Source organism: Eulemur rufifrons, chromosome 8, assembly GCF_041146395.1.
Source record: "Eulemur rufifrons isolate Redbay chromosome 8, OSU_ERuf_1, whole genome shotgun sequence".
NCBI classification, from domain to species: Eukaryota; Metazoa; Chordata; class Mammalia; order Primates; family Lemuridae; genus Eulemur; species Eulemur rufifrons.
In genome coordinates this window covers 72,839,508-72,851,592 of record NC_090990.1, presented here as the reverse complement: position 1 = coordinate 72,851,592, position 12,085 = coordinate 72,839,508, and the positions used below count along the sequence as shown (strand labels likewise).

Sequence of the window (12,085 nt, the reverse complement as noted above, 5' to 3'; positions counted from 1 at the left end):
TCCCAAAGTGCTAGGATTACAGGTGTGTGCCACTGCACCCAGCCCCTTTTGGATTTTTGTAGTTTATTTTTCTTTTTACTTCATTATAGAGGCATGATTGATTACATCATTGACCACTGGTCATCAACTCAACCTTGAGTATCTCTCCCTTCCCCAGAGGTTGAGGTGTAGAACTGAAAGTTTCAACCCTCATCTGATCACATGGTTGACTCCCCTGGCAGCCAGCCCCCATTGTGAGGCTGTCCAGGAGACCTAGCCATCAGTCGGCTCAACAGCATACAGAAAGATACTTACTGTTTTGGAGATTACAAGGATTTTAGGAGGGTATGCCAGGAAATGGGGACAAGGAGCAAATACATGTTTCATAGTATCACAGATGTTAAACCTGGGAGTGATGTAATCAAACTGTATTTTGGATTTATCACTTTAAAGGAAGATGAATTTAACTGGGATAAAATCGGGAGTAGGGAGACTTGTTAAGTGTCCCTGACAATTAAGTGAGAAATGATGGGAACCTGAGTATGGATATAGTCATAAAGATGAAGACAGGGCAGATCTGAGAACTCTATAACAGGTAAAACAGGCAAAATTTGGTCATTGATTGAGTTTAGAGTAAAACATGGATGAGTTTTTTTTTTTTTTTTCTTCTTGGATAACTGGGCAGAGGAAAGTGCCAATAATTGAGATAGAGTAACAGAGCAAGGAGCATGGAGTCTGTACTTTTAAAAAATGTATTATGGAAATTTAAAAAGATTCAGAAAAGTAGAAAGAACACACTCCCATGTACCCATCACCCACCTTCAATAATTATTGACATTTTGCCACTCTTCTTTCATCTATCCTCCTCCTTTTCTTGCTCTAGTATGTTATAGCAAATCCTAGACATATTTCATCCGTAGGTCTTTAAGTATGCTTCCTAATGATAAGGACTTTAAAAAAGTAATCACAATGCTATTATGACACTTAAGAATATTAACAATAATTTCTTAATATTTGTCTAATGACCAGAGAGAGCAGGTTTTTAAGGAGAAATTTTTGAGTCAGAATGGATGAGATTACCTAAAAAGGTAGAGCAGTGTGAGAAGAGAATAGGGCTCAGGACTGAACCCTGAGAGTATTAGTACTTAAGATGAGCCCACCAAAGAGACCAAGAAAGAAAAGTCAAAGAGGTGGTAGAAATATCACAGAAACTGGTATAGTAGAGTTTCAGGAAGAAAGAAGTGACCAGTACAGCTAAATGTAGCAGAAAGAGCCATGAGGTAAGAGTTGAAAAGCATCCATTGGATTTAGGAAGAAAGATGGTATTGATAGTCTTAGCAAGAACAGTTTTGCATGTAGTGTTGGAGACAAAAATCAGAGTGGAATGTGGTGGCCACGCCTGTAGTCCTAGCTAATCAGGAGGTTGAGGCAGGAAGATAACATGAGCTCAGGGGTTCGAAGTTGCAGTGAGCTGTGATTATGCCACTGCACTTCACCCTGGGCAATAGAGCAAGACTCTCTAAAAAAAAAAAATCCGAGTGAGTGGGTGAAAGAATGAATGAAAAATGAGAAGAAAGAGATGACTAGCATAAGCTATTCTTTACAAGAGTTTGGATGAGAGAAGGAGAGGTCATAGCTAGAGGACATGGGCTAAGGGCAGGAAGGTGATGGGGGAGATGGGAGGCTTGAGCGTATCTACAGGTTAATGGAGTATAAACCATTAGAGGGGAAGACACAAGTATTTATGGGATAACTGAAATAATGTGGCTTAAGAGCAGATGGCTGGACATAGGATCAAGAATGTGAAAGGACTTATGGAGAGGAAGAGGTAAGAATGGGTATTGAGGAAAGAATGCATGTTGAAAAAATTTGTAGCAGGAATGGGATATTATAATTGAGGGTAATCAAACCCATTAGCCTCAGATTTCTAGGTGAAGGAAAGATGATCTCTTAAGAATGAAGAGGTAGAGGTCAGGGGTGATGGCCTACACCAATAATCCCAGCACTTTGGAAGGCTGAGGGATGGGGGATCACTTGAGCCTAGGAGTTCAAGACCAGCCTGGGCAACATAGTGAGAGTCCGTCTCTACAAAAAAATTTTCTAACAAACAAGCTAGGCATGGTGGCACATGCCTGTAGTCCCAGCTACTTAGGAAGGTGAGGCAGGAGGATCATTTGAGATTCGGAGTTTGAGGCTGCAGTGAGCTATGATCATGCCATTGGACTCTGGCCTGGGTGACAGTGAGATCCTATCTCTTAAAATAATAATAATAAAGAGAAACTGGTAAAGGTTTGGAACACTGAGAGGAAAGGAAAGAGATGGTAGAAGACCATGAAAACATTAGTCTGTAGTGCTGAGCTTTCAACTGTGGTAGGAGATTACAACCATCGTGATAACAGTCTGTGTTTTTGAGTGATTTTCTCCAGCCATACTCAACTGCCTGGATGTAGAAGTAGAGAAGGTGGACTGTAGTTACTTTTGCAAGGCTGGCATTTTACTGGGTAGATGCAGCTAAGGGAAATATAGAGTGCAGGTAATTCAAATGGTCAATAATATATGATCCAGGTTGGATAGGGAAAGAAGGGAGGTTAGAAGGGGACAGCTAGGTAGGTTAAAATGAAGGTATCATAGGACTGGAGAAGTCAGACACAGAAAAGCAGATTGGTAGGAGAGAGAGGATGAAAGGTTTTAGTCAGAATATGAGATATTGGGGTTTGAGGTATCTATCATGGAATGGCACCAAATGTTGACAGATTCAGTAGGAGATTAGGTACTGAAATGGATTAGAAGCAAAGGTCACTAGAATTTGGGAGTCAAGATCCCTGAGGCTGGCCTGTTACAGGAGTTAGCTGCATGAACATTCAACTTTCCCAGGATCAGAGCAGGAGTTGGGCAGAGAAAAAGATTGAGCAGGTGCCACAGTCTTCAGTGAATGTGGGGAATGACCTGAAGGTCAGCATATGACAGAGAAAAGAATGGTATGACATTGGCCTCAAAGGAAAATATGCCTTAGCTGAAGAGTACAGAAAGAGCCAAGATAATACTAAGCCTCTACCCATACCACCTGACCCCACTGCTGCCTTCTGGCCCTGTGGTGTAAAAGGTGTGAGAGAATGAGCAGCTCCCACCAGGAATCAGAGAGGTTGATAAAAGCCTTGAGGCAGAGCAAGCATCTTGTGAAGAGGCTGAGGGTATTGGAGAGTGGTCCTAAGATCTCAGTAGAAGGAGCATTACAAGTAGAAAGAACCGGCAGTAAGGAAGCACAAAGCAGCCTGGAAGTAGAGGTGAGATCAGGTATGGGCTGAAGTGAGGAGATGGCCTTCTGTTGTGTGCTGGAGAAGTACTGGAAGTGTGGTGCGGTTGGGATGGACAGGCCTCAGCCATCCCACTTTCGTACAAGTTATTTTGGTATAGAACTGAAAGGATAGAGGCTGCCATAAATTTTGAGAAATTACATAGTGGCAGGTATGGCGTGGGTCTGAGCAAGACTGCTAGATGGTGTGTGGATAGTGAAGGCTCTGATTTGGGCACAGGTCAGATCCCCGGCATCCAGAGCAGCACTGTAGAATCAGGTTACATGTGATGTTTTAAAAGGCTACCCTTACTCTGAGAAAAACGCATGTAGCATTGGCTGAATGAAGAAATGGAACTTCATGATTAAAAGGACATTTAGAATCTGAGTGCAGTAAGCTTTTTGTCTTGTAGCTCTAACAAGAATGTGCGCTTTGAAAATCAGTACAGCAGTATATATTTAGCATCTGGTACCAGAATAGCAGTCTCTTGTGACTGAGAGTGACTTTCCATGGTTCTTTTTTGTGCTCTGAAATGACTAATAGAACCATCTGGGAGCAGCAGATTTTAATACCCTGAAGGCTGGAAAAGTCTCATTTGGCCTTATAATTCCCCACAGTGTCAGGCCTATGGCCTAGCATGTAAGTGTTTATTGAATAAAATAGCGAATATGTGGAAAGTCCTTATTCTGCTTTGGCTATTTTTGTCATTCATTTCCTTTTAACTTCTTTGGTAGTTTGTTGTGACCTTAACTTACTTACACTTTTCTGTGGAGCCGCTCAGTAAATATTTGGCACAGGTATTATGCATTTTCTAGATAAGGACACTGAGGTTTAGAGAAGTGAGGTAACTCATTCAGTGTCACACAGCTAGGAAGTAGTAGAGCCAAAACTCAAAATTAGTTCCAATGGATTCTGAAGATCAGGTTCTTTCTAGTACACTAGAATTAGTAGTAGTATAAGAGGCCTGGGGGTGACCCTGTGTTTGCTGAGCATAGAGCTTTATGTAGCACTATGTTCTTATCTATTCATGCTAGGATGCTTCTTCTCTTACATCAGAACCCATATGACCTGAGATATCAGCATTGTTTCCTCAGACCCTGCTGCGGCTGACCAGCCCGCTGTGTATCTAGGCAGGCAGTGGTCAGTGGAGCATTTGTTTCTAGAGTATTCTTCAACTGAGTAGTTGGTTTACTCTCATTTCATGATATTTGTGTGTCTCACATTTTTAGATTGCTCTCAGATATCTCTGAAGCACTTTTTAAAAATGTTGTAGTAAAATATACATGACATAAAACTTAGCATTTTAACCATTTTTAAGTGTACAGTTCCGTGGCATTGAGTACGTTTACATTGTTGTGCAACCATCACCACTATCCACTCCAGAACTTTTTCATCTTCCCACCTGAATGTCTTTACCCATTGCACACTAACTTCCTATTCTCCCTCCCCCCGCCCCAATACCCTGGCAACCACCATTCTATTTTCTGTCTCTATTTCTGAAGCACTTAAAATTTTTTTTTTAATGTAGAATTATTTTGTTTTATTCACTTTAGAGCCCTCCATCTGGCAGTCAAGTCATTTGACTGTCAAAAACGCATTTGTGTGTGTGTGTGCTTTTAATTATGATCCTGCATTGATTTAGAAACCATTTGATATATAAATGCCCACGGTAAAGTATGACTTGGGCTTTTGGCTCTGTATTAGTTTTCTATTGCTGTGTAAAAAATTCTCACAAACTTAGCAGTTTAAAAACAACACACCTTTGTTATGTCACAGTTTCTATGGATCAGGAGTCCGGCCACAGCTTAGCTGGGTCCTCTGCTCAAGGCCTCATCTGGTTACAAGTCAGTTGTTAATTGGACCTGCAGTCTTTTCTTTTCTCTCTCTCTTTCTTTCTTTCTTTCTTTCTTTCTTTCTTTCTTTCTTTCTTTCTTTCTTTCTTTTTCTTTCTTTTTTCTTTTTTTTTTTTTTAAGAGACAATGGCTTGTTCTTTTGCCCGGGCAGTGGCATGATCGTAGTTCCCCGTAGCCTTGAACTCCTGGGCTCAAGCAATCAATCCTACTGCCTCAGCCTCCCAAGTATCTGGGACTGTAGTTATGCACCACCATGTATGACTAGTTTTTAAATTTTTTATAGAGACGGGGTCCTGCTATGTTGCCTAGGCTGGTCTCCAACTCCTGGGCTCAAGCGATCTTCCTCCCTTAGCTTTCCAAAGTGCTGGGATTACAGGCATGAGCCTTTTTTTTTTTTTTTTTTCAATTTATTTTTGGGTCTGCAGTCCTATCAGAAACTTACCTAGAGAAAGACCCACTTCCAAGTGTCCTCAGGTTGTTGGCAGAATTCATCTCCTTGAAGCTGTAGGACTAACCGAAGTCCCCATTTTCTTGCTGGCTCTCAGCCAGGGGCCACTTTCAGCTTCTAGAAGCTGCCTATAATGCCTTGACATGTAGTCCTGTCCACAGGCCCTTTCATAACATGGCAGCTTAGTTCTTTAAAGCCAGCAAAGAAAGGACAGTTTCTGACTCTCAGGGAAGGCCTGGACCCCCTTTAATCTTCTACCTTATTAAATTAGGTTCACGCAGGATAGTCTCCTTTCTGAATAACTCAAAATTAACTAATTGGGACATTAATTACATCTGCAAAAATCCCTTCACTTTTGCCATGTAACATAATCTAATCATAGGAGTGACGTCTTGCCACATATTCTATTGCTTAAAAGCAAATCTCACAGATCTCACCCACACTCAAGGGGAGTGAATATACTCTGCTTGGTGTGAATATGGGGTGGGGGGCACTTTAGATGCTGTCTGCTGTAGCTTCGTTTTTTACTTACTTCACAGGGTTTTTTACTTACTTCACAGGGTTTTTTATCAGCAATTGGACACCCTTTCTCCAAAATGATTTTTAATCATGGAAGGAAAAAGAGGACTTGGGATTACCTTGAATTTGAGGAAGAAGAAGACAAACAATTAGCAGACTCTATGGCTTCCCTGGCATATCTAGTATTTGTACAGGGCATCAGTGTTGATCAGCTTCCAATGGTCTTAAGGTAAGAGTTAGTGTTTCATTTATTCATGTATTCTAAAAGGAGTTATCATCAGACTCATTTATCAATGTCCAATATATATATACATGTTAACATACTAATACATTTAAAGCAAAGTCTATTGTTATTAGTTCTAAATGAAACTGGCTATAATCTGTTAAAGCCACTGGTAGTCAAGTCATGAAAAGGGGTGGGTATTGAAATAAGTGTAAGGGAATGGTGCGGACAAGAGGCAGAAAGTGTTAAACTTTCTGGACTGCAAAGGAGGGAACTGTCTAGGTATCCAAAGATACCATCATCTTTTCACTGGATGACTACTGTAATCCTGAGTGAATATTTATATAACCATTCTTACTCCCTTTTAATCTAATGCATTCTTAACACACTAGAAAGTAAAGCCTTAAAAGAAATCCTTTACTGAAAACCTTTCAGTGGCTTTTTTTTTTCCCCAATAGATAAGGTCTCACTCTGTCGCCCAGGCTGGAGTGCAGTGGCATGGTCATAGCTCACTTCAGTGGCTTCTTATTTCCCTAAGAATAAAGTTTAAATGCCTTCACATGACTCTTCAGACAAACTTATGCATGATCTGATCCCTCCTTGATTGACCTGATTCATGTCCTCCCACCTTCCTCTTGTTTACTATGCTCCGAAAACACAGACCTTCTTTTGGTTTCTTGTTCAAGTATGTTTTGAACTTTCCTGCTATGGGGCCTTTAGAACTACCTTTATCCTTAAGTGTCACTTTCTGAGGAAAGCCTTCACTCACCACCTAATTTAATTTGAATCATCCCATTTTAATTATCTTGACCTTGTCTTCCTTTCCCGCAAAGTTTATCAAAATTATTTTTTAAATAAATACATAATTTTATAATGTAATGCATTCTGGACTTCAGGGTCTATGATATAAGGATTATGTATATATAAGGATTATGTATTTGTCTTGCAGGCATTGGGTGCATTTCTTTGTGTGAGTTTGTATATTTACATGCGAATATACCTAGGAGTATGTTTGTATATAAATATTGCAGTAATGGCTACCATTTGCATGTTCACCATGTATGAAACATTATGCTAATAGCTTTATATGTGTCATATAATCTTTATAATAACCCTGTGAAGCAGAGCATTATCTCATTTTACAGATGAAAATAACAGGCTTACATAAGTTAAGATACTGCCCAAGATCATACAACTGCTTAGTGGCATGGGTGGAATTCAAACAGTCGTATCTGACCCTAGAGCCTGTACTCTTAAGCATCACATTCTACCACCAAAATAACTTATTGTGCATTAGTTTGCTAGGGCTCCTGTAACAAAGTACTACAACTGGATGGTTAAAATAACAGAAATATATTGTCTAATAGTTCTGGATGCTGGAGTTCTGAGATCAAGGTGACTCAGAGGGTTGATTCCTTCTGAGGGCTCTGATTACCTCTGTAAAAACCACTATCTCCAAATAAGGTTATCTTCTGAGGTACTGGAGGTTAGGACTCCAACATCCCTTTTTGGAAGAGGCACAGTTCAACCCATAACAGTATGGAGGCAGTGCATGTGTGTATATATTTAATATATATATTTGTTTTGTTTCTATTTTAGCCCACTGTATCTTTTGCAGTTTAATATGGGGCATATTGAAGTCTTCTTGCAAAGGTAAGATCATTTGATCATTTAGATGGTATCTCAGAATCAAAAAGTATTAAAATAGTCCTTGTCAAGATCAAGGGAGACTACCTTCTCTTTGACATACCTTAATTAATTAATTGGTTATTTTATACAATAGTGAAGCAGATAATCATGAGAGAGACAGAAATTAGTCAGAGGTTTTACAGCAAAGTTTCTTTTATTTTAAACCCAAGATAGTATTAACATTTTTTCTTACAAGGGGTTTTCCAGTCATCTATTTCTGAGGTTTCTTCCCTTATTTCAAAAGCTGGTGTATTAAAACACCTCTACCCTACTGCATTCTCCTCCATCTAAGGAGGCGCAGTCAGTCAAAGAAGTTCACCCATATTTTTCCTTCATGGACACAATCTGTGAACTGCATCAAAAGGAAGGAGGTATCTTGACCCCACCTTTTATAACTTAGACTATTGATAGTGATACCACTCAATTATAGCTTTTCTCATTTGAGGTGCTAAGAAACAGGACTTTCTCTTTTTTTTTGAGACACAGTCTGGCTCTGTCACCCTGGGTGGAGTGTAGTGGTGTCATCATAGCTCACTGCAACCTCCAGTTCCTGAGTTCAAGCCATCCTCCCACCTCAGCTTCCCAAGCAGCTGGGACAACAGGCGTGTGCCACGACACCCGGCTGATTTGGCTAATTTTTCTAATAATATTATTAGTAGAGTTGGGGGTCTCACTCTTGCTCAGGCTGGTCTCGAACTCCTGCGCTCAAGCAATCCTCCCGCCTTGGCCTCCCAGAGTGCTAGGATTACAGGCGTGAGCCACCACCCCCGGCCAGGAATTTGTCTTTAAAAAAAAAAAAAAAAAAGGCCAGGTGCCATGGTGTGTGCCTGTAGTCCCAGCTACTCAGGAGACTGAGGCGGGAGGATTGCTTGAGCCCAGGAGTTCTGGGCTGTAGTGCACTATGCTGATCAGGTGTCTGCACTGTTTGGCATCAATATGGTGACCTCCCAGGAGCAGAGGACCATCAAGTTGCCTAAGGTGGGGTCAGTCAGCCCAGGCTGGAAACAGAGCAGGTCAAAACTCTCGTGCTGATCAGTAGTGGGATTGTGCCTGTGCATATCCCCTGCACTCCAGCCTGGGCAATATAGCGAGACCCTGTCTCTATTAAAAAATACACACACACACACACTCCCCACACACATATTTTAAAAGAAATTACAAAGTAACAGGTATGCATAATTTCTTCAGACAGAAATTTAAGAATTTTGCAAAACTCTATATCCTTTATTTTCTTTTCGTATAACATGTTTAAATTATCCTTTGAGATTAGTCAGGGCCTTGCAGTACTATCCTCCAGGAATGCTAGTGACAGTTTATCAATCCCATCTCTTCCCGGGTGATAGAAGATTTGTAACATGGCAAAGGTCCAAAGCCTCGGCCTACAAGGCAGGAATTTCCAAGGGTCTCCTGCCATAAGTAGTTATTAACTCTGTATTAACTTTGCTGTATTATGTAGGTCTTAATGATGTTAGATTCATTTTACCTAGTTTCTGTTATTCATACAGTGAAAATATATATTATTTTGAATCTAAGTTCTATATTCTTGAGATTTCCAAACTGTTTGGTCATTGAGCCCAAAATAAAACATTTTTAACTTCTTGCATGGTTAGAGTAATTCTCTAGAACCCAAAATATTTTATGCCACTGATCTTAAATATTTAGTTAATAATGATTATAAACCTTTTTTTAAAAAAGTATTATCACAAGTGGAAAGCATGGAATTCTTTTTTGAATAAAAAGAATTGAAAAGATTCTAGAGAATAATCAACTGGAATGAATTATATATAGTACTATATCAGGTATAATAGATCTGAAGATCTATTGATACCAGGAAATAAGTCCTGAGTAGGTTAGTACTGGTCAGATTTGGATGTCAGTAACCATATCAAAAGATCAGATCAAAGATAAAGGATTTTGACTAAGTTCTTCAACAGAATTTCTCCTTAATGATACACATTTTAAAAGTCTTTAAATTTCTATTTTTGATTTAATTTTCCTAAGATGAAGAGTCATTCTAAAATAGTTTATAAAATCATGATAAATTTTAATATTCTCTTCTAGAACAGAAGAGTCTGTTATCCCCAAAGGATTGGTAAGAATTTATTTGTTCCCATTATAATTTAAATACATAGTTATGTCAACAAATACAGCTGTTGACTTCACCATATATGTATCTGCATATATTTTACTCTGTAGGATCTGCTGGAGAATGGTTTATTGAGAATAGAAGACAACAGTCTGCTTTACCAGTACTTAGAAATCAAGAGTTTTCTTACTGTACCTCAGGTAAATAAAATATGTATTCTAATATTAAAAATAGCCCCTTGTTTATTCTGAACTTAAATAAGGTAAAGGTCTGACTCCTCTCTCACTTCTGACTCCTCTCCCACCTTCTTCTCTACATCCTTTGAAAACTCTAATGTAGTGCTGTCCTATAGAATTTTCTGTGCTAGTGGAAGTCTGTTACCTTTGCTGTACAATAGAAAACCCAGTAGCTGAATCAAACACTTGAAATGTAGCTAATGTGACTAAGGAACTAAATTTTAAATCTAATTTAAATTAATTTAAACTTAAATGGCTATTAGTGGCTACCATAGTTTAGCATAGCATCTAGTAGAAAAGCATAACTTTCATAATCCCTATACTTTGTTTCTGTAGGGATCTTGGAAAATGAAACTCTTACTTTTCTTACAACTTAAGTTCTCAGGACTCCATCTAAGACATGCACTGACTCATTACTAGAAAGACTAATATACATTTTGATTTTCCTTCCTATGTTTTATTTTGCCTAGTACTCTTAGTTATGATATCCAAGTAGTCCTTAGATGTCAGTGTAGAAATTTTTTCCTAATATTTATTGGAAAAGCAAGGCTTTTGTTAATAAATCTCCTATCCTCGTTTCTCTGAATTTTTAGTATTCACTATTGATAATGTAGTTGTTTGTTTGCAGTCAATATTGTAATTTACATCTGAATTTTAAACTTTTTTATTTTCAGGGCTTAGTCAAAGTAATGACACTTTGCCCCATTGAGACATTGGTACGTAAATATTTGAGGACAAAATAATAATGAGTTACATTGAGAAAGTTCGATAAATAATTCAATCTTTATTCATTTTATGTAACTATATTTATTATTTATTCCATTTCAGAGGAAAAAGAGTTTAGCTATGCTTCAGTTGTATATTAACAAGTTGGATTCACAAGGCAAATATACGTTATTTAGGTATGTATCAAGTGGGGTTAATTGCTAAGTGTGTGGTTGATTAAAAGCCAACTTAATGCCATATAATTATTCTAGGGTATAGTCTGTCAGTATGTTTAACATGTAATCCAACTCCAGTTGGAAGCCATATTAAATTCTCTCATCTGTGATGGTTAGAGAAGGTGTTAGTCAAATATTCTGGATACATATTTATGTGTATACATATTAATGAATAATAGTATATATTTCAATTCAGTTAATTGAAATACTCTAAACTTAAAATAAGACTTATAAAAGATTAAATTGAGATTGATAATGCTGCTGCTAGAACTTTACATATGTCAATAAAATCTCCATTACTCATAGTTGAAATTAATGGCTAAGTTATAAGTTTAACAGGCTATTCACTATAACTTAATAGTAGAGCTTACTAATAGTGCTTTTTGAGGTGGAAAAGATTCTAGCAACTCTCTAAGTGAAACACTGGCAAACTTTCTGTAGAGGGCCAAATTGTAAATGGAGGCTTTTATGGGCCTTGAGGTCTCTGTTGCAGCCACGCAGCTTTGCATTAGAGATGAGTATGTTCCAATAAAAGTTTATTGATAAAGTGAGGCAGTAAGCTGGATGCGGCCTGTAGACCTTAGTTTGCTGACCCTTGTCCTAGGTAATAAAAGTGAGACTTGGGCAGTGTTAAAGTGCTAAAAAGTATTTTGGGGGATTGGCCAATAGTAGCACTATTGATCCTATCTTTTCTTCATTTCTATTGATAGAGTAAGAGCAGGTTTATGAAATCTGAATTTTTAGGTCTTATACCAACTTTCCTGTTCTGTTCTGCCTGTATTTCTACCAAGAGATCCCTCCTTTTTTTTTTTTTTTTG

The 12,085-nt window shown here is 38.5% G+C and overlaps 1 protein-coding gene across 1 annotated transcript in view; it reads left to right on the top strand.

Annotated features, from left to right (window-relative positions):
* GLMN (glomulin, FKBP associated protein) overlaps positions 1-12,085 on the top strand; it is a 37,125-nt gene that overhangs the window by 12,572 nt on the left and 12,468 nt on the right. The window contains exons 8-12 of the mRNA XM_069478209.1: positions 6,134-6,321; positions 7,915-7,968; positions 10,066-10,096; positions 10,201-10,290; positions 11,155-11,228. Coding sequence (XP_069334310.1) covers positions 6,134-6,321; positions 7,915-7,968; positions 10,066-10,096; positions 10,201-10,290; positions 11,155-11,228 — 437 coding nt within the window. The remainder of the gene's footprint in view (positions 1-6,133; positions 6,322-7,914; positions 7,969-10,065; positions 10,097-10,200; positions 10,291-11,154; positions 11,229-12,085) is intronic.